Source organism: Xylocopa sonorina, chromosome 7, assembly GCF_050948175.1.
Source record: "Xylocopa sonorina isolate GNS202 chromosome 7, iyXylSono1_principal, whole genome shotgun sequence".
Classification (NCBI taxonomy): Eukaryota; Metazoa; Arthropoda; class Insecta; order Hymenoptera; family Apidae; genus Xylocopa; species Xylocopa sonorina.
This window is the reverse complement of record NC_135199.1, coordinates 8,307,584-8,330,045: the sequence shown is the minus strand read 5'-3', so window position 1 is coordinate 8,330,045 and position 22,462 is coordinate 8,307,584. Positions and strand designations below refer to the sequence as shown.

At 38.6% G+C, this 22,462-nt stretch overlaps 2 protein-coding genes across 10 annotated transcripts; one reads left to right on the top strand and one right to left on the bottom strand.

The window, feature by feature from the left end:
* Nucleotides 1–902: 902 nt before the first annotated feature.
* LOC143425605 (homeobox protein PKNOX2) lies at nt 903–15,862 on the bottom strand. Of its 9 annotated transcripts, XR_013102056.1 has the most exons (10): nt 15,551–15,861; nt 9,861–9,977; nt 9,443–9,752; nt 8,918–9,118; nt 7,548–7,839; nt 7,026–7,157; nt 6,613–6,812; nt 6,082–6,440; nt 5,109–5,171; nt 4,862–5,006 (listed from the first exon to the last, which is right to left on the bottom strand). XR_013102056.1 is itself a non-coding variant. In XM_076898544.1 (9 exons), the coding sequence occupies exons 3-8, from the start codon at nt 9,749–9,751 to the stop codon at nt 6,117–6,119; spliced, it is 1,458 nt and encodes a 485-aa protein (XP_076754659.1). In that variant the 5' UTR covers nt 9,752; nt 9,861–9,977; nt 15,551–15,862; the 3' UTR covers nt 903–1,214; nt 6,082–6,116. The 9 variants fall into 9 exon arrangements, 7 of the variants coding, with proteins under 7 accessions (XP_076754659.1, XP_076754660.1, XP_076754654.1 ...); XM_076898544.1 differs by lacking the exons at nt 4,862–5,006; nt 5,109–5,171 and adding an exon at nt 903–1,214 and having other exon boundaries at nt 15,551–15,862; XM_076898545.1 differs by lacking the exon at nt 5,109–5,171 and having other exon boundaries at nt 4,759–5,006; nt 15,551–15,862.
* A 601-nt stretch (nt 15,863–16,463) lies between these two features.
* On the top strand, nt 16,464–19,612 carry LOC143425400 (tsukushi). The gene is made up of 6 exons (XM_076898143.1): nt 16,464–16,641; nt 16,721–16,992; nt 17,490–17,743; nt 17,963–18,254; nt 18,429–18,590; nt 19,221–19,612. Exons 1-6 carry the CDS (start codon nt 16,464–16,466, stop codon nt 19,545–19,547), a joined length of 1,485 nt encoding a protein of 494 aa, XP_076754258.1. The 3' UTR covers nt 19,548–19,612.
* The last annotated feature ends 2,850 nt before the right edge of the window (nt 19,613–22,462 follow it).

The following is a 22,462-nucleotide window of genomic DNA, read 5'->3' as shown; positions in this document are numbered from 1 at the left end:
GACCTTCGAAAGTCCTTGTAGTTACATATTACAGTGTATGCTCGCGGTGTAATTTGTGGTATTGTAAACATTTATCAATGTATATTTGAACATTTATGAAAAAGGTTCAGAATCAGTTCTTTTTTAAATCTCTTAAATATCTATAAAACGCATAAACTAAAATACGCTCTTTAGCACCTGTTCAGATGAGCATAATGCAACGCACCACGCAACGTGCAGCACAAACATAAACGCACTACGTCCGACGTAGTTCAAAATGCTTGAAAGTCGTATTCAGTGTTGCTTCTTGCCAAGTATTTTAGTGGACTAGGCAATGTCCCAGATAGATCAGCATCCCGTAACAAATTTTCTACATGGTTGAACTTTCGATGTCTGACACAGCTGGCTTCTTACGAAAATCACAGTGGAATTATAATTAATGACTTACTAACGCAACGTTTAGCACAACATGTAATGTAATGTTAGTATGCGCATACGGTTGTGTAATTGCGTTCTTACTGGTAATCGGTCAAATGACGACTTTATGCTGACAACGAAATCTGACATTACATGCATCCCGTGTTACATTGGTCTGGAAGCGTTCTCGCGTCGAACGTTGCATTACATTTGTCTAGATATGCCCTTATCTAATATCTTTACAGTTCACACTTGTAGAACAATAATATCTAACATTACGTAAAGTAAATATAGCTACACAGAATAAAAAGTTAACAAGTGTAACGGAGATAAAAGAAAGAGAGTGGAAAACTTAAGATTTCAGAAAAACTGTTTTGCCATAGAATAAAGATAAAGTAAAGATAGATAAAACGTAAGTGACTTACACAGTTTTTCCTTGTGTAGCAATTACGGTATATCGACTAAATTTATTCAATTTTATGTAATAATGAATTGTAGACAACGTGGAAGATTTTAAAACTTTATCATAGAATATTCTTTTAAAAATCATTACGTTGCAATAAGAAAAACCAACGATATGCAAAATATAACATGGAATACGCATTATCTGTAGTACATTAATTACATAAAACGTGCATGGAAGATGAACGAACAGTTTGAACGAACTCAGGCAGTCAAAACATCGGAACTTAATCTTGTATCAAAATTCTTATTATTTCACTTTTTGGTCCATTCCTATCTTCTTAAATATCTTAGAGCTTGCACTTCAATCACTAATGCAACGTTAGAGATTTATTCAAAGGTCCATCCTCACGCACCTGAAACGATCAAAATGTTCACATGCTTCAGTGATTTGAATTTTTTACATTTCTGCTTTGTATATTTCTCTTTAAACATTGTCATTTAAAGTAAACATTTTTTCGTGTATACGTCTGTACGATACAATTACAGTTTATCTATAATTCCCTACTATCAGCCAATGTAGATATTTGTATTTTCATTCCTTCTTCATCCGACAAACAACAAAATGCCCAAAATATTCATCTTTATTTTATTCCAAATATAACTCGAGTCACTGTTGAAGCAAACATATACGATAAAGATATTTCAGGCCAGCCTACAGACTCAACGTTCAAGTTCTTTCAATGCAAGCTCCAACATACGCTCAAACCCCTCTGGTAAATGTTCTACTTGTGTGTCTGTTTCTGGTATCTGGTGATCGCGTGTGTTACGTGTACGCGTGTGTCTGTTTTTTGCCTTTTTTTTCATTTTTTCTTTTCAAGTATTTCATAATTTTCAGTATACAAGTATGAAGTAGGAGGCTGGGCACCGCCCACCGAGTTATCACAGTCGTCTGGTGCCGCAGCACATACGTATACGTGGTTCAGCCTTAAAACCTACCTCTTAGCCTATTATTACTTTGTAATTATACTTAATCGAAGGTGTACAGTATAGTCCCGTACCAGGTGATTGACGTGATACGGAGGCGACGGTTCTTAGTACTATACATATCCTTTTATGGGAAGTGCGCATTTTATTGCTGGTAGTTGTAAACAGCGTCGACCTAATCGGTACGAGCGATCGTGGACCGTTCTTTTTATTAATCGTGTGTCACTCAGGCACCTGAACCGCAGTCGATCCCGCAAGAATTAAACGTTTACTTTCTGCAAAGTTATGCGCCGACTCGTGACCGGTGATATTAAGTTTAGGAATTTCGCACAGCAGAAGTGTTGACTGTTCGGTTTGGCTCCTGAGTGGCTCAATTATTGTTCTCGTTCGAGCTAAAAAATAATGTAGAAAACAGCGTTAAACAGCATTTACGTACTCGTTTACTTTACCACCCGTACATCCACGATCGTTCGAATTATAGTTTCACTTACATCACTACACCATATATGGAGCTATACTGTAATTAAAAGCTGTCTTCAACTGATGATACCGTTTTACTAAGCCTCGATCGATTTGCTTCACTCGTCTAGAGTTTCTCTTAACAGTTTCCAGCAGCCACGAATACGATAACGTTGGCCAGCTGGTTGAAATAGAAATCGGTTTGCCTTGAATAATGCTCGGAAAAAGCTTGTAAGCCACTAATGGAAGCACCCTGTGCCTGTTGTCGGCTATGTATGTACATCGATTATATACCGGAAGTAAAATAGGATATTAGTCGACAGCGGTGTAAATCTGGTCTAATTAAATGGCTTTCAACTTCTTTCTTACACGTGCAGTTCGTATGTTCTTCTACACACGCATCTGTTAACACATTACAGACTACAGAAGTGTCTCATCTTATTTCTTTCAATCTAAGAAAACAAAGAATTGACTGTCGATGAACAATTGTTGATGTATAAATTAAGACGATAGTTGTTCAATCACAAACTTTATCCCACAATAAGGATTACAAATTTTTAGTCCGCAACGTGTTAAGGATCGACCGCACCTTTCACTTGTTTCTTTCTTCTAATTGTACATCTAATTATCAGACGCAACGCGTTCACTGTCCCGTGCATCATACGTGATGCACGGTTACACATTTGCCCATTATATTCAGGCGTTAAATTTCATGCACAAGTACTGTCAGTGTCTTTACAATCGCAAGAATATGATGCAGGACGAAGGATCAATGTAAAAAAATAAAAGGACAGAAATGGTTACGATAGGTATAAACATAAGCGAAAGGAGAAGTAAAGTGTAGGCGAGTATTACTTTGCAGAAAGTGGAAATTACGCTAAATGTCTGGACAGTGAACGCGTTAACCTTTTCGCTTTATATGTAGCGTTCTTTTAATACAAGATCAATGACTAAAAACTTGTTACAGACTATTCTCCGCGCATCTCAATCAACGGAATAACATTTATTCGTTAATCGTGCCATCACGGATAATAAATTTCTTTGCGATTGCATTTGAAAACTATGCAGAGAAATTGGTACAGTGTTGCGCACGAGGAATCACTGGACACCGGTATATCTTCTATTAAAAAAATTCTATGGAACTCGTTGCAAGTGAATAAATTTTTTCTTTATCTTGTGGATCTCGATGGTGCTTTGCAAACAGACATCCAATCGCAGCATAACTAACTAATCGATAAGAGATAACTAATTAACGATGTCAAAAGTAGAGTACAATAATGATCAGTGTTGAGTTTTACAGCATAAAGTAATTAAACTATCTGCAAAACAGGACAACGTTATTCTCAAAAGTATTCTCAAAACACGTGGAGAGCTGCAAATATTTCAAAGCATCGCAAAAGCGAGAAATTGTTTGATACGATACAAGGAGGGCTAATATAAGCGATCTCATTTCTACTTTTGCATGGTCGTTTAAAAGAATGCTGGTTTCTCTATAATCGCGTTTCAAAGGCAGTAAGAATATTTCAGGAAAGTCTTCCGACGTTATCGAAAATGCGATGGACGGAACGCTTGGAAATAATTGGAAAAACGATTCAAGACAAGTATACGGGAAGAGCATCGTATGTACACGATTATAGCTGTCGTGAAAATTTCAAACGTCTCTATTATTCATAAAGGGAACTAAAAGTTCGTCTTCTATACGTTTTCGCTGATATAAATGATATCGCGCTAAATGACTTAGCTACATGCGATGTGGATGACATTTTCAGTAAAACGCAACCGATCATATGCAGACAGCGAATGTATGAACACTTATACTTCTAAGATGGCATGTGTGCTTGTCGTCGAGCCTTAGACTCTTCTCTCTTTCCGTTATACTTCAGATACAAGAAAGATATTATTAATTTCCCTTTTCTTCTTAAATCTCATTTCCCTCTTCTTTTTTTCCCGCGAATAATCACACTAACATTATTCCGTTTTATTTCTAGCAGTTCTTGTGTATTTAGTATATGTACAGCAGTACCGCGTTCGTTCAACCGCGGTACGCGCATTTTTCTTTTTCTTTTTAAAGACGACACTTAGAGTTTAAAAATATAATCATCATATATTTAAAGTAGTATTATATTATCATTGTTGTTGTTGTTATCGTAATAGTATTATTATTAATAATATTATTGTTGTTATTATTATTAATATTATTATTATCTTGGAGGGATAGCACTTCGCTATGTCACGACACTGCAGAGCTGAACAAAGACTAAACGCGGAAGTTACCACGCTCTTTAATGGCACGAAGAGTTACAAGACCGAGATAGTTGCTGTCTTCTTGATCGATCGCAATCATCTTTCTTTAAAATCCATCATTTCTACGCATGATTCCTTTTATGTTAGAAACCAAATACGTCGATGGTTGTCGGTCGACCGCAAAAACGTATCTCGTCTCTGTTACACGTAGTAGCACACAATATCGTCATAGCTTATTTTTAAGTAGGAAGGGTTGAAAACGACGGTCTGTTCATGTCGTCACTAAGATTCTTATATTATACATAGTCTCGTTTGGACGATTTCGATTAACGCTATAGAAAGTACTAAGTTATCCTCTTTACACAAATGTCCCTTTTCTTTTCATGTTAAAACTATTCAAGAATCGAGTTAGCTATGCCAGACTGGTCGGAACCAAGCAAATGGTTAAACGTTGATATTCGTTTTTACCTTAAATACTGTTAAGTATATCTGTAACCTGAATACACATTTCAGAATGTCTGAAAATAAAACGATATAGCTTATTAATAAAGATTTCGACATTTTCCTTACTTCGAACAAATTACCATTTCTAATCATGCACTGCTCTTTGTTCTTTTTACCTTTATTGTTGCCGAACAATTGAAAGACGTTCTTACGTTGTTTCAAAGCCAGGGAAAACGGATCTTGAAGGGGAAATGAAGTTTCGATATAAAAATATATAAACAGTAACACTGATTTTCTTGTCTGTCGCCTTAATTGTAACTTTTTCGTTTAATCGTATCGATAAACGAGTGAAACTTTCGTGCGTAGTTCATATCGTAGAAAAAAGTGTACACGTTACACGTAAAGATCTCACGTCGTATGAATACTCAAGTCTTTCTCAAAATATAATTTCCGCCTAAAAATCAGTTATCGATATTCGAGCTACGCTCCTAAACAACTAAACGATGCACGACAAATGTGAAGAACGTTGTGTGAAATTGTAGTTCAACAGATGATATAAACAACAGCTTACGCTACGCCCGTAGCACCTTCGTACGCCTCGCTGAATCACACATGCAAATTAACAATCGCTGAGGGAGGAACAATTGCAAGAGACAAACCAATCATTTCGAAGAGAAAGTAAAACTGCTTCAACATAGCTTGCTTATCAACGAGTCAACGAAATTGATAAAGGAAAAAAATATAACAATTCCAAAAGAAGCTTCATTTTATCCAAAGTTCTTTCGACATAATAAATGAAAGTCTTTGTCTCACCGTGATCAAACTACTTTTACGAAGAATAGAAAGAAGGATGCACGTTTTGTAATCAAATTACACAGAATTTTTGTCCGATACGATATCTCGATCTTCCTCGGACCATAGTCACCGACTAACGACGTTGAAGAGGAAAAATAAGAAACGAAAAAACATTAGAATGCTTCGTAAATAGCGAAGAAGATGAGAACTGTTGGATCCGATAAGAGAGCGTGATAACCTCGACCGATAAAATACTCTCGGATTTTTGCGAGAATAATTACGTATTTGACAGTTAAAGCGAAATCTATTCTCGAATACCTTAATACTGTAATGAGCAACTGGATTTGAAGGTACCGTAAAGAGGTTGACGTTTCGGTGATCGACAGAGGTCAGTGAAGATCATCATCGTCGCTATCGTTACCGTCTTTCGATCTATCGGCACCTCCCTCACCGTCGCTGGAGCCTGAATCGCTCCCAGATTCTTCGGATTGCCATCCGCCGGCTTGCTGTTGTTGCACCTGTTGTTGCTGCACCACGTGCTTGGACACTTTATGACGTTTGCCAGCACGTTGTACAGGATCCGCCCCAGCACCGTCCAGCATCGGCTGGAGGATTCGTCGACGAGCATTGATGAACCAGTTATTTACTTGCAGCAACGTTAAGTTCGTTTGACTCGCGATTTGACGTTTCTCATCCTCCGTGGGGTATGGATGCTAAAGATAAAATAGTAGAACTCTATTAGGATTATTAGAACAATGCGGAAATAAAATCACGAAGTGGAACAGCTACTTCCATCCAGCGCGTTAAATAAAAACGTTTGTCGGCATACACGCGATGCTTGCACATGCTTGGCGTAGCACGTGGTTGCATAACTATTATACTTACAACTAGATGTTCGAATAGCCAAGTTCGCATAATACTCGTTGCTTGTTTAGGTAAGACACCCCGCTTTTGTCTTCCTTTCTTAATGCTACTATGACTACCTCCGTGACCACTACTGTGATTGGAAGTAGCAGTGCCAGTGCCACATCCTTCGTCCTCATCTTCGCTTGGCGCAGGTGAAGGGGATCCCGCCACAGTAATATCTAGACATAATAAACACGATATATTTATTGCCACTAGTTTAAAGACACATCTCATGCAAAATTGACATATTTGTGTATGTATGTGTGTTTATGTGTATACGTTTGAACATTTTGCTTTTTTAAACAATTAGCGTAAATTCACATATTTAATTAGTAATTAATGTTTAAATGAAAACATTAGTCATTGGTAAGAAAGTGCCATGTTCGTCTAACCAAAATATTTTTCGTCATTCGCATCCCCGACATCGACGTATTCATTTTCACGCTGTTGTAAGGCAAGAAGGCCCCAATAGCCAGCTTCTTCTAAATATATTCTGTCGCCGATATTCACATCGTCCATATAATCTACAAACGTAAGTTCACAATGCTTACGTTTTAATCAATATCTAATCTTTAATTTTCTAACTCTGTTGCAATAGCCACAAAAATATTCAAAGTCGAAAGCGATCATTGAACTGGCTGTACTGGAATCATTGGCGTTTACGATTGCAACCCTCAAACAGTGAAGTGAAATTTTATTCAAAGTGCGCTACCACTGAATAATTGAAACAACATAAACACTTAAATGCTAACGAAAGCTTTCACGCTTTGATTTCACCTGACTGATCAAGGGTTATGAATAATTCCAGACACTGAGAAAAGAAAAAAAAACGATTAAAAAAAGGATGGTCGAAATAGAAATTTTTACAATCATTTATACTTATCAGCTAAAGAATTGAATAGCAAAAAATTTACCTTGACCAAGATACATATCGTTGACTGGCGCACAAGAATGAGCCCCAATCTGCGAGAGGGGTGTACTCCCGTGCACCGTCGAAGGTGACAGAGGATCGTCATGGTCCTGGCTGGAGGATCTGTTGGAGCGCTGAGCGGTGGAAGATGATCGCACGGACGGCGGCCTGTCGTTACCGGTTTCCTCTTGCGTAGCCATCTGACTCGCACCACCGTTCTCCGACAGGGTGTCGCCTCTGCTCACTCTGAATCCGTTAGCTCCCGACTCAACATCATTGCCTGTAGAAGACAGCACCTGGGAAATATATGTCGCAACTAGCCGTCAGAGAGCAGGGGTGGGGTTCTATAATATTTTGAGCGACGCGCAAGTATCACTCATCTTATTATATCATTTTCTTTTAGTAATATGCACTTCGAACTGATTGGCTCATTCAAAAGTACACTATTTAAAATCTACTATTAGAATGGTTTTCATTAACTTTGAAATTCATCCTCAATTAAGCCGATCCCGTTACACGCCATAAAGATTTTAGGCAACATGCTGTTAATTTTTATACATTAACCATTAAACATTAAGTAAAAGATGTATATTTAGACAACGTTTAGACATTTCTATACACATCGAAGAATTCGTTAATCAGCTAATAATAAAGGATATGTTGTGAACTAAGAATTACTTACTGTATTTAAAAGTCTCCTACAGCTAAACGTTACACTTAAGTCAACATACTCGAGAGAATTAGTCGATCGATCGACATTTTAAGGGTTTTCTATGAAGAGAAGAGAAAAGAAGAGAAGAGAAGAGAAATCCTTTGTACTCTATAGCCCAGTATAAACTATCTACATTGCCATTTGTTAACTACAATACAATGTCTCCATAAGTCAATAATGTTAACAATATAACTCGATATAGTTACTGTTTCTGCACAGTTCTTTTTTTTAGCTACATGTCCATTTAGAAGGGAGACGGCCAGATCTATCTTATCAATCAAATTTGCTTCAATTTGTCATTTCGATATTTTTTTCTTCAAAACCGTAATGTATGTCAAAACTAAATTTTAAGTACCATTCGAATTCGAGAGATATTTTGGAGTTTTAACACATGGATACGCATAAAAATTCCATTTAGGTGTTAATTTGAATATTTATTTCCAAGTGCAAAAGAAGCGTTAAATTATTAAGAAAGTTTACATCGATGAGATCTTCTCGCTCTCCTTTCGGACAGTAGATTAAGACAGAGAAAAAGAGAAACACGTACAGGCGTTTCAAGATAATACTCGCGATTCTTGCGCGTCACTAAAAAATAGGATAACTACGTAGGTGAAGGGGGATAGAGGTCAGGCCGCTTTGAAACGTTCAAAATAATATCTAACCTGCAAAGGACTGCTCCCGTTGCTGCCACTCGATGGACCCATGTCGTGTCCATGGTGGCTGTAATCGCTTCGCAGCAGATTCTCGCTCTGCATCTTCCCCTTCAGGCACGTGATGTACCTGTTGCAAAAGTCCTTGCACAGGTCTTGCACCTTTTCCAACTCGAGTAGGTGAATTCGCAGCACCTGTATCGCCTTGATCATCTGCGTTGGCAAGGGCACAAAACAATGTCAACGAGTGAACGATTTTCTTTTCATATAGCGAGCCACGCGAGCGTCGCTCATTATTCTTGTTCCTTTTTTTTTTTTTTTGATTTGCTTTGTTTCACGAGAGGAATGGCTCGATCCCGATTCGAACATATTTTCCGATTGGAATGTACGATAATAAAATCATCAAAACTAAAAGATACTTTCTTCGAAATACTAGTGACCCTAGTATAACATAATATTTTTATAACATACATAGTTGGAGAGTTGATTTCATGAAAAATTATCGGACGATGATTGCCAAATGTTAAAGGAACTTACTAAACCGTCAATTTCCGGGTCATTGATCAGAAAAGGTTTTCGGTCTCTTTCTTGGTGTTGGACGAAGGCCTGTATGTCCATGTTGAAGCTTTCGGACGTTGAGTTGTCCGAGCTCTGAGTAGCTTGCTCGCATCTTTCGAAGAGTAACGCGAGTAACGGGAAGAGGGGGTGCTTGTATACAGCCCTCTTGTCTGCCTCGAATTGAGCCTGATCCTGATGAGTCGTGTAATCGGCAACCCCACTTGCAGGGTCCTGATCATAGCCAGGAGTCACCATCGCTAGCGCCACGGCGGTGCTACCCTCTTGCATTCTATGTGTACACAATGAACTTATCATTTACCAATTAAACCCAATCCTTTGCAAAAGAAAATTAGAGCAGCATTAAACTAATAAATATCCAATTTTTCATGTCTGATACCTATCATTCCTGTCTGGCAGCTTCCATCGTCGCCCAGGTCCTCCAGGGCCTCTGATATTTAAGTTTTCTACGATTTACAACTCTCGATCGTTCAACCGCTTCTCAGAAAACTATACTCTGTAACAGAAAAAAGAAATAGCAAACGTTATAGACGGAATTACTAGTATTATGTATATATACCGTGAGAATGATATTTAGAAAATAAAGTGGTTTAAAGAAGGGAAGGTAGAGAGAGAAAAAGAGATATCGTAGATTTGTAAAATACCCTCGCGTATTTCGAGTAGAGACGAGCCAGGGAATGAGGTAAAAGGGAAGAGACGAAGAAGGAGGGAATCGTCGTGGCACGAAGAACCAAACGATGCGCGGCACTGCATTTAAATGTCATCGTTAGACGGTCTCAACACCATCAGCACTGTTGCTGGCACCAGTTCTGCTTCCCATTCCGAACGTTCCCTTTGAATTTTCCCCAATCCCCATATACGTTCCCTCGGTATGAATAAATAAAGTGCTGCGACACCACTAGCTGACAACGCGACGACACCCGAAAAACCGCAGCTACACACGACTAGTTGTCGAAAAAAGGAAGAAAAAGAGAACATTGGAAATTTGTGGAATAGCCAAACTGTATCCATTAGAGTAACCTAATGTTTTATAACTTAAACTAACTTTTGATACGTTGCTCGCATTTAATACATACGATATAATTATGCATTAAGTTATAATTTTTTTTTTATTTGAACATCTTCTGATACAGAGGATGATTACTTCTTAACAGAAAATCCACAAAATGTCTAATGAAATTATTCTTATCGAAGTATACTATTAAAGTTTTATTTAGTCTTCTTGCAATCGAGTAGTCTTAAACTCTAAACAATACACGAATAAGATCAAGTATCGATATAATAAAAAAAGTTACATGCATTAAAGTGGACGCCGCGAGGTGGCGAAGAGAAAGAAGGTGGCGCTCGGACAGGAGAAGCGGTAGAAAAAGGAGATGGACAGAGGTACCATTACTTGCAAGTGGTGCTTCCACCTGGCCCGCGTCTTTCCGTTAAACCCGATATTTATTGTGCTCGTCGTCTTTCTCGCCGCTTTCATTTAAAAATATTATCGCTGACGGTGAACGGTCAGTATAGCTCGTTTCTGCTGTCGCATCCACACGTTGAAACGATCTTAACGGTTTCAAATTTGTTTTTCCTTTTCTTTCTTCCTCAAAGTTTCTTCATCTTCCTGATGTTCCTCCTATTTCATTCGTTGAAATTAAACATCGTACGAAATACTTTGTATACTTTTTGAGACGTGTACAGGTATCTCTTTTTTCTTTTCAATGAAATTTTGTATAAGTTTATATTGCATATGCAATACCTTTATCAAATTAAAGTTCTTTAAGCTTTTTGGTATATAATTAAAATTGGTTTCGATGTTACTTATTGTGGTCATAGATCTGCCCGTTAAGTTACAGGGAAGCGGACACAGCTATATATCATTAGCTTTCAAATACTTCAGCGATAATAACCTTGTGCTCCGTCAACCGTCCTTATCGTTCATCAATAGTTGAGCATTGCAGACTTAAACACTGTTACGTTGCTTTCCTATTACTTCTCATAAGAATAATTATGGATCAAAGCTTCCTCCGTGTTTCCCTCTTTCTTCACTTCCTCTTCCTATATCCTTTCTGAAGATTATTACTTCCATTAAATACTTGGATAATCAAACAGCAGTGTTATCAAATCAAACCATTTTTAATTGAATCAAATTTTGTTCATAGATAAAAGTTTAAATAAAATATGTTTATTTTACGTCTGTTTTATTGGCGCCTCCAAACACTGTTTACCATTCGTTGATTTATTCTTTTTCTGCTAGATGATACTCGTTGATTAAAGCTCCAGTTTCCGAGTTAATGCCGAATGTTAAAGGAGTTCGGTCATTCTCGTCGGTTTCTTTTCTCATCTTCCGCATTGCTGTTGCGAACGCGAGAAGGGTAACGCCTCTCTTCTTCATTTTACTCCCTCAAACGACGCGTTGCATCGCTTTCGAATTCTTGGGTGCTCGATGGTATTTGAACGCAGCTGTTACCAGACAGAAAAGCGACGCGTACGCTCTAACAAGCAAATGAGAGGAACTGCGGGCAAAAAATGAAAGGAAGAGAAAAAGAAATTAATAAATATTTCGAGGAATTGATGATGCCCACCGAAGTATTCTAATCGACAGAGTGTTTTTCATTGTTGGATCTTGCGTAATCATGCCGTCACTCAACGAGTTTTTATTTTATAGTGTCATACGTTTCAAAATACTTTTTCATCTTTATCCATTCGAGTTAATTAATGAGATTCTGCGTGTTTGTCGATGAATTAACTGAACTAATTACATGCAATATTTACAATCTTCTTGCCCACTATTCTGAGATAATTTCTTAGAGATGATAAGTTATTTTACACTTTGAATATAATTTATTTTAAACAAAAACCTTTTCTCGAAACTAATGTAAAAAATGAAATATAACGAATGTACGAAACGAATGCAAAAGATTAGAAAAAAGGTTTGCATAAACTAAAAGAAAAAAATTACACAGGGGTCTAAACCGCTCTTGCGGCCACGTGTCGTGTGTGTACACATTACGAAAATGAAACAGATATTAATTCAAATGAAATGGATTGACGGAAACTACGTAATGACGTGCATGCACTTTGCAATGTGATTTGCAGGCATAACACGTTTAACACGTCGATCTTTTTGCATCGACGTAATAGTTACTGCGGCATTCGAGCTACAAAAAAAGCGTGGAATTACAAAAGTAAGTGTGGAATTGAACAGACAAATGATAACGATTTAACTTAGAGGACCGCGAAATGACGTATCGATTCATTAACGAAATTTATTTGGTTCGATATATCAAAATTGTATAACCAAACGATGAAAAATATTTCGTATTCTTTTATTTTATTCTTCTCTAAGCGAATAGTCTAACCTGAAAGATTTTAATATTGATTTAAGTGTAAATCGTTTCGTAAAAGTTGTACAATCTATTTGTAATGAACATAAAATTCTGCAAAGAAAGATCGAGCATTTTAAAGCATAGCGTCTCATACCGATAAAACAAAGTAATAATAGAGAAGCAGTGAAACATGTCTTTACGAGCGTAAATAAGAGGAGAAACAAATCTTTAACCCTTTAAGTGCCAGAGATACAGGAGCCGCTTAGGACTCGGGTGATCATTTTCGGACGTAAGAGAGTACTTAAATTCCGCTAAGTACATATCGGCGGTCAAACGTTTGCACAAGCTTATTTCACAGTTTCTCACTTTCAACATCTCAATCTGTTACATTGCCATCGCGTTTTACTAATAGATACCACTAAAATCAGAAATTGAAATTAAAAAGTATTTACATTGGAAAAATATGTCTCAACAAACATACACCACGTAAAAATGTCGTGTTTACTCCCACGTTTACAACGATTATATAAATTATTAAGTAACTCACATATATCGTAACTTCGTTTTCGATATCGTGTATATATATATGTATATTCCCCATCCCTCTGTTTAATATACGTATATGTAGACATCGGAGGAAACACCGTTAAACGTCGGTGAAAACATTTCGCCACAAGAAACACGTTTGACGCGCACACATACCGGGCTGGCACAGAAAGAGTTAATTATGACGAAGATGGTATCCCGTGGGCGAGCGGACTTGTTTACTACCTGTCAGTCATCGGCGTATTAAAACCGGCGTCGTGACGGGCAACAAAACCGAGGCGGAAAGAGAGACGTGAAGTTTAAAGAACGGCACGGGATCGTCGGTGGGCGTTAATACGGGGGCCAGAAGCTGTTTTTCTTTCCCCCTTTCATCGCGGAGTTGACACGAGATAGTCGAACTGTCAGTCAAACGTTCGATAACCAATGGTCGACGATCCCTACTACAGCACGCCGGGGAAGAATAATTTTCATGCGAAGAGGGCGTAGCAAAAACTACAAGAGGCCACCGCTGCCGACGGCGCCGATGCCTCACTGCTGCGCAACGCTCAACCTATAGGGTGCTCGATAAAATTTCTGCGGGAAATTCGAGTTCGTTGCACTACTTCTTTCGCGGCGCGTATACGACGGCATTCCGCTGTTTACGCGGGGCTATTGTTCGCAATTAAAATTCTCTACTTTGGGAGTTAATATCGATGTAATAACTTAATGTGTAATTATACAAGGTGACTTTGATAATATATGCACGGTTATCTATTGCTACGGGGAGAAATGGATAGAATATAGAAATTTTACACTGTAAGACTAGCAACGAGGCAAATTAATTTGTTCGAATGTTGGATAGTAAATGTTGCTTATTATCTTGGATTGAACGACGTTTGCAATTAGATCTGTGTTGTAATTTGTATGGCGTATCGAAATACTCGCGCGATAATTATTTCTATATAAACCATAATAATAATTATTATTTTTAATTCATCGAATTGTTAATATGTTGTTAATCTTTTGAAAAATTTGATACGACTGTATCTTTCTTTTAAAACACTAGTTTAAGAAAAAAATTCATGCTGGCACGATAATTAGAATCGTATAATACGTATAGCGTGTTGTATCGTAATGGCGATACCTCGTTGCAGCACCTTTGTCACCCTTTTTTTTTTTGCAACAAATTCTCTGAACGATTTCAACCGGTTCTCTGGATACGATGTAAACAGCGATTTGCTCATTGCACCGAGGATATGCTTGTGCGTTGCGAAGTTCTGCGTTTATCGTTTGACGTAACTCGTTTAGCAGAAATTATTCTGTTCTAGATGGAAACACAAATAGCTAATCTATGAAACCGATTATGATTACCGATATTGGGTTAAGTTGTTTAACTCACTGGATGCCAACCACTAATCAAACGACAGCTTTGTGTTCATTTACTTAATTTTATCTTTGTTCCAATTTCACAAGGGGAAAAACTTGTCATTTAGCATTTTCTTATTTTAAAATTAAACAGTCACTCATGAAACTCGAACATTGATTGATATAATTTAACGCGACTAATTTTCTGATAATTCAATCGTTCTGAAGCATTTAAAAGGCTTGCAAAAAAGAAAATAATTCTGTTTCAAATTATAATTTCGGATAATTACCTAATACCTGAAGATGTTAACAATATCAATAGCTGGTTGTACGATATTTGGTTAACTGTTTGTAAGACGTAATACGAGTTGGTATATCACCTAAGAAATAAGTAGTCCTGCGTGTATAATTTAGAACTTTGTTCTCTCAAATGATCCGTCTCGATAACCTGTTTGTAGGACAAATGTTATTATTTCTAGGAACGAGGAAGACGCAGGAAAAAAGATAAGCAATTGTAAATGTGCACTGTAATTGATAGTCGAGAACCAGTTGATAGCGAGCATCGGTTACGTGATATGCGTGATGTCATTCGAAAAATTCGCCTTTGGAAGGCCCTTAACAATATCGATCGTATCAATCCGCAATTCTGTCAAGGCAGACCGCGAGAAATGGGCGTTCACTGGGGGGGCATTGCGCACAAAACAAGTTTTTCGCGTGTATCGGCGCACCAGGAACGAATAAACGAACCTAACCTCACAAATTCACAGGTGCACGACTCAGCGGGAATTAGGCTGACCGAACAATGCGTCGAAACAGCTGTCTACGTGACGGTATTCGAGGGAACTTTTATTTCTCGGCCACTTACCGTGCCGCGAAAGCCAGTCTTGACAAATCCTACAGGAACAAAACAACACCGTCCAACAGTTTTATTTTTCAAAGTTATTTCGGTCGGCGTGTCTGACTAGTCGGAAACTGATTTCCTTTTCGTCCACGTGATACCTCGAGGCCCGACGATAATCATGTACCGACACCGGTCTACTGTTCGCACGCGCATCAACAACACAAGCCCCTCTGTTTACCACTATTCACGCCGCACCACGATAAATTAAAGTAATCGGACATTTTTCAACATGCTCCTCCACAATCCCGTCTACTCCTTCCACTGATATGTCTTTTGTGACGTCACCGATTCAATACTTTTCGCCAAGGTTTCTCCTCTCCGTTGGTACCACGAACCAATCACAGATGGCGACACTGACGCCATCATCGGCCCGGTCGGGCATCGCTCGGATCGACGCGCGAAATTCGAATTTGCCACGCAAAAGATAGTTTACTCTGAACAATATCCAACTTAACGAATACTTTTATACATTGCGTATATTTATTCTACAATAAATTGTTTCCATTTCTGTATGCTATATATAATCGAATGAAGATAACTACCCTCGATATTTAATTCTATAATTATGTTTTATTGTGATACATTGATTACTTTAATTATGTGTAATCACTGTAAGACAAGAGAATAAGAGAAAGTAAAATTCGATAATCCTGTACCAACTCGAAATTGGAGTTGTGTCGGTGAATTTTCTTTTGAACGGGTACGAACAGAATAAAGGAAATAAAAAGAATTTACCGGTCCAACACAATGAGTAATGCCGGCTCACGGTATCTTATCATCGGTTCCCTTATCAGAAGTAATCAGTTTAATATAGAAACACCGTTTTCAGTTCTCAGCGTAAAGGTCTACTGGTGCAGATCTCGCAAAAAAAGAGATCATGGATTACTGGCTGTTAGTGATTTTTGTATTCGCCCTTTCGACAGTTGAATGTCTAGAAGTGGCCAAAGCAGACGTTCCCGTATTTCGAACGCTTACGACCCCGTTAGATCCGGAAAATGGTTCGAAAACGAAGAAGGCAGATGTTCCAAACATGTGTACCGTATGCAGTTGCACAGGTAGCTCGCCCTTAAATACGTTACGATATTAACTATCAAGCAGCAGAAATTTACAATTGAACGTTTGCTTTTCCATTAGACGGAATCATAGACTGCGGTAACAGAAATTTGACGAACCTTCTTGACAATTATCAATGGCCGAACAGAACCATAAAGGAGATATCGTTCAAGAAAAACCTGCTCGTTCATGTGACACCTTTACCGAGAGTGGAAGTTTGGAAATTGTCCTTACGAGAGAACCAGATCATAAAAATCGATAACAGGGCGTTCAAACCGTTGATTAATCTCACTGAATTGGATTTGAGTCAGAACGAACTTACGGGAGATATTTTGTCACCTGCAGTGTTCGAGGTAAATGATGAACCATGCATGTGATAATATTAGATAATATTGAAAATCAGGGCTTTTAAATAATTGAATTTTTTGAAATCCTTACTATTATGTTGCAACCTTTTATTCTATTGTGGCCATTTAATTGGATCGATGATACGATGATCCGTGTAATCTTGCGTTAGTCATAATTGTTATCTTAAGACACTAGTTCTTAGGTAAGTTTGAACAACGACAAGATAAATTATAACCAATGTTAATATCTATTTTATATCTTTCTGACATTTATTACTAAATAGCGGTAACAGAAATTGAAGTTAAGCTATTCGAATAAATCTGTACTGTTCACGGTGAATGAAATATTGAAACTGATCACAGAAACGGTGTCTGAAGAAGTCTATGAGGATAATATAAATTGTTACGAATACCTTGATATTAAGTTTAAATAATACTGTTATCTCCCAACAAATTAGACGAATTTCGATTCAACGACTAATTGAAATTCGTCGATTTTCCAGGGGAAGTTTTCAAAAACAGCCTACGAACCGTTAGCAAAGTTGGTGGTCTTAAATTTGTCTCATAATATGATCCGCTCGTTACATCAAGATTTTTTCGAACACATGCCGAACCTAAAAACGCTGAATGTTTCCGGGAATTTGTTTTCTACAATCGACAGGCGTACCACCTTGGCAATCAACTCTCTTCCATTTCTGGAAGAACTTGACCTGAGTTATTGTAGCTTGAAAACGCTCTCGGACTTTTCCTCGTCCAAGTAAGTATCTCAGTTAACGGTTTGACGAAAGTATAAAAATGTAACAACAGAAACTGATTCGATACGTCACATTATAACGATAAGAAATGATAGATATCAATGCATATTATAGATATACTACACGTATACTACTCTAGGAAGAAATTTTGCAACACAGAAAGTTATTTGTCGCAAGATTTCGTGAATGATAAACATTTAATTAAATTAACATTAATTTAGGTACCTTAAAAAGCTGGACTTGAGCGGGAATCAATTGACATCTCCACCGATTATACTTGAAAGGGCATCGAATCTGAGGATTCTTTACTTGGATGAAAATCCGATTCAAATCATCAATCATATGCACCCGTTCCCACGCATGCCCAAGCTGAAAGAGTTAAGCCTCTGCTGCATGCCTCATTTGACGATTGTCGGAAAGGGGGCCTTTTCAGACATGCCGGTGCTCGAACACCTTCGAGTGCAAAATTGTCCAAAATTAGAGTCGATCGACGAGTACGCTCTTACCACAGAGGTAATTCTCATTGTTCGAAAGCAGATCCTAATAATCTTCGATTACGCATTAGATTTTGAAGACCGATTAGAATGTTAATTTTCATTCTTTCACTGTGAAATAATTGTTGGCTCGAGTTTAAGAGAAGCTGTTTAGACTGCATTAAGTGTATTATTATATACGAAATGATTATAGTCGTCGTCTGGGGCGTCGCTGTGGCCGCCGATAAAGAAACTCGATTTATCGGATAACGCGCTGCGATATTTGCCTCAGTTATTCGTAGCAAGGTGGGACTGGCTCGAAGAATTGGATCTGATGAACAACAAATGGAGCTGCGATTGCGATAATCAATATCTGGTAAGTTCTGGCAATCACGAAATACACGGTCCGCATCCGTTTGAATCGCGAGCCCCCAATCGAACCGATCGGATCTGCTGTCCCAGACGATACCAATTTGTAAATCCATCATATGCTAACTTTTCAAACCATTCTCTTTTTACTATCTCTTATTTTTTTGTCGAATATTATAAATTAAATTGAACTGAGCTATTTTTTTAATTGGGCAGAAATCCAGCATCAAACTGACCATGTTTAAAACGAAAAAAACTATCGGTTTTTAGCTAACATGGCAAAACATGTAGTAATTAAAAAATTCTCAAAGTTTGTACTAAATATTGGAATTCAACTGTGTACTTTTTGCAATAATGAAATTTTGGTACAAGAAACCCAAATGTGGGACATCTGGTCACTTTATCATTGTATCAAGTTATAATTACATTCAGAATGCAAGTTGTTCAGTGTAAAAGAATGATATTTCTAGTATCTTCAAGCCGGGGAAGTAAAACTATAGAGCCTATCGCGGAAGCTCACAATAATTAAACCTGCACAAAGCCTGAGTTACATGTACCATATTACATAATCGTTGTGCTCACTAGTATCATAAAAAAATAGGATAGACGCACTGATAAACAGTGTTGCACTTTGCAGATTGGCACGATAGTACCGAAGTACTTGACCAAGTTGATGGATGATAGCATCAATTCGCTCACCTGCGCGACACCGCCGGAGCACGCTGGGAAAACTCTGCTATCGTTGTCCAATCGAACGCTTCGCTGTTTGGACCTGAACGGAGCACGTCCGGAGAAAGACGCCACCATCCTGATAGGGATGTTACTCGGTCTGTTGCTCGCCATCCCTGTATGCCTGACGATCTTTGTCTTTTGGCGCCGTGGATATTTCTTCTGCGGTTCTCAAGGTCCGGCCAGCTTCTCGCGAGCCTTCTACAAAAGAGCCCCCGACAGCGGTGAAATTTGAAGCTTCCGTTCGTCTGCGAATCTTCTGTCTAGTCGATAAAAAAAAAACAAAAGACGAATTAAAAAGATTGTTACCTTGCTTCGTATCAGCTGCCTTGGCTAGCATTTATTAGAAGCTGTACAACGCGTAAGAATGTTCTGAATCACTCATCGCCGTTTCTCAAGACGATAAACGGAGATACGAGTACTTGAGGAACCATAGAACAGATCAACTATTTTAATAAAATTTTGTCACCCTTAGTTATCTGATTCGATGATGTTAATTTAAGTTAATCACGATTCACGAGGTATTATCCTCAATAATAATATTTTGTTTATGCGTTGCGAATGTATTTATAATCATATAGCTGATGTAAATGTCAATATTTTTATAATAAAATATCATTACAAATGTTACAGCAGAATTATTATCACGAGATGAAAAACTGAGGTAGCAACGAGATAAAGTATATAAATAAACGAGTCGTTACTTCGCTCTACCGCTTTTAAAATTCCTCTCCTAAATATAAAACTTATCGTGATCGACTTTTAAATCTATTCGTAATTACTGTCTGGAGGATCGTAACTAACAACCATGTCATGTTTATCTAATTAATCTTCAGGGAGTTCGCGTACACTAGATTCAGCGGTTAAGGTAGATTATACTTTACTAATTAATTAACAATTATATTCTACTCTTATAAATATTTCCTACAGACAATGCTTGTTACAAACCAGAATGCGATGTAGTACGAAACTGAGGCACCAAATAAAAAACAAATATATTTCTACTATATTTACAGTCTTTCAACTCGCTCTGACAATTCTGTATTGTTTTACCAAGTAACAATCCCCGTGCTAATAAAGCGAATTTAACAATTCTTGACTTCTTTCAACAACTCTGCCGCGACTAAGGAAACTGTCCTGAGAAATGCTCAACGATAACGATCAGACGTACCAAACGATGCGCGATAGTCGCAGCCGATTACCATCTAACGTGATCCCGCGGTGGTTGCTCATTTTTCGTCTAACAAGTCCCCGGGGAGTTTGTTTAGAGCGCGGTAGCCGACGTCGGGAGCGGTTCCCGGGACGTTCGAGGGCTGTGCGCGGTTTCGTCAGCGTGGAGCTCGCGGATGTGTTTTTGGATTTTGACGTCGACACCGAGAGCTGGTTGCGTCTAGATTGCGGGGCCGCAGCGAGGGACCCGACGGGACGGATGAATGGACACGCGTCGGTAACACAATTACCGTGACGTTAATTTACTCAATAATCGCGGAAGCAACCCCGTCTAAATGCCGGCACGCGCCTCCTCTCCCTTCCGCCGCCGCCGACCAAGTAGAGAGAGGCCCTCTAACACAAGGGATGAATACACCAGCTCAGGCTCCACGGATGATTGCGCTCAGCCATTACTCGTGCGTTTTACTAAACAGCTACGACTGAAATGATTATCTTTTTTTTTAACCGATCAAACGAATAAAATGGCTGTAGTCCTATGGAAAGGATAATTTGACGTGGCTGTGACAACGGTGGCTAGCAATTTATGCGAGTACGAGTAACGATGAATTGTTACAGTAATAATTGAGCGGTCAGAAATGTTTAGTATGCGCACGATTTTTGTCGTAAGTTACATTTAACTCGAGAGAGTTTTCAGTGATTCAATTATGTGTTTAAAGAAAGAAAAAAAGTGGAAGGGAAGAAGCCTGGGAAATTCGTTAAAAGATCCGACGACGCGATGGTGGCAATTAAGGGTCGCAAACGGAGGAAGGAACGTCTCGGGGAAAAAAAATTGTGTTGGCATCCGCCGGAAACGGTTTCGCGATGCCATAATAACCCAGTCGATCGGAAGGTAGCCTCCGCCAGGCACAGAGAGGACGAGGAACACGGATGTGCGCACCAATACCGGTCCATTTTGAACGTGGTGTATACATCGCCCGATAAGTAATCTAATCCGGCGCTCCTGCTTCTCCTGATCCGCATTCTCCACCCTTTCAAGATTCGATACAGATGTATTGACTTGCGAAAAGCTCTCGTGTACCTTGACGAGTACCAAGGATCAATACTGATGAAATAGCGAAAAAAAAGGGGCGGGAGGGGTAAAGAATATAAAGAGGGCAAGGGAAGAATGCCATGGCGAAACACAACAAACAAAACGGACGGATTGAAATACTTCCTCTTCTCTAGCGAGGGAATTAATTCGTTTTCCATGAAAAACGATACGGACCGAACGATGAAAATAAATAACAGGCACGCTTACGATACAGTGCACGCTAATGGAAGTGATTGTTGCAAATAACTCGTGCGGCAGACGAGCGAAATAACGCGAACGAATGCGCGGAGAATTAAGTAGAAAAGTCAACGTTAAACGCCATCCGTGAACCTTCAGAGGAGATATTGCTCGACGTTACAATACGGACGAGACACGAGTGTTAAGGAAAGAAGGTGAACCAACGTAACAACTGAATTACGTGACTATAATGACATAACAATTAGAGAGTACAAAAAACACATCACACTTCCATTAAAACAAATTCCACTGCGATAGAAAAAAGAAATATAAGTCGAATGAAATAAACGAAACAACCCCTAAAATGTTCACAGAAATACCTCGAAATCGTTCTCAACCGGCTACTCCCAACGGTCGAACCAAGAGAACGGTACAAGAGTAGGAAAAAAAAAGAAAGGACAAACAAAACGAAGGCAAAAGAAATACAATTTAAGCGGTAGGGAAAGCTACCTCAAAAGTACACGCGTGAACACCGTTATCGTGCAGTCGATGTGAATGCGCAACAACATGGGGAACCACGGGTACAGAAGGACTCTCTCCTTTCTCGCCTCCTCCTCCTCCTCCCCCAACACCTCTCCACCCTTTCTCATTCAACGAGCAGATCCAACAGGGGTTGGTTTCGCGAAGGGGGTGAGAGATCCGCCGCGATCCAG

Coding starts and splice junctions, on each gene's coding strand:
- LOC143425605 (XM_076898544.1), bottom strand. CDS start 9,751: ATGCAAGAGGGTAGCACCGCCGTGGCGCTAGCGATGGTGACTCCTGGC. Junction 7,840..8,917: donor ACGGGAGCAGTCCTTTGCAG/GTTAGATATTAT, acceptor TATATTTCCCAG/GTGCTGTCTTCTACAGGCAA. Junction 6,441..6,612: donor GGCTATTCGAACATCTAGTT/GTAAGTATAATA, acceptor TTTTATCTTTAG/CATCCATACCCCACGGAGGA.
- LOC143425400 (XM_076898143.1), top strand. CDS start 16,464: ATGGATTACTGGCTGTTAGTGATTTTTGTATTCGCCCTTTCGACAGTT. Junction 16,993..17,489: donor TGTCACCTGCAGTGTTCGAG/GTAAATGATGAA, acceptor TCGATTTTCCAG/GGGAAGTTTTCAAAAACAGC. Junction 18,255..18,428: donor AGTACGCTCTTACCACAGAG/GTAATTCTCATT, acceptor AAATGATTATAG/TCGTCGTCTGGGGCGTCGCT.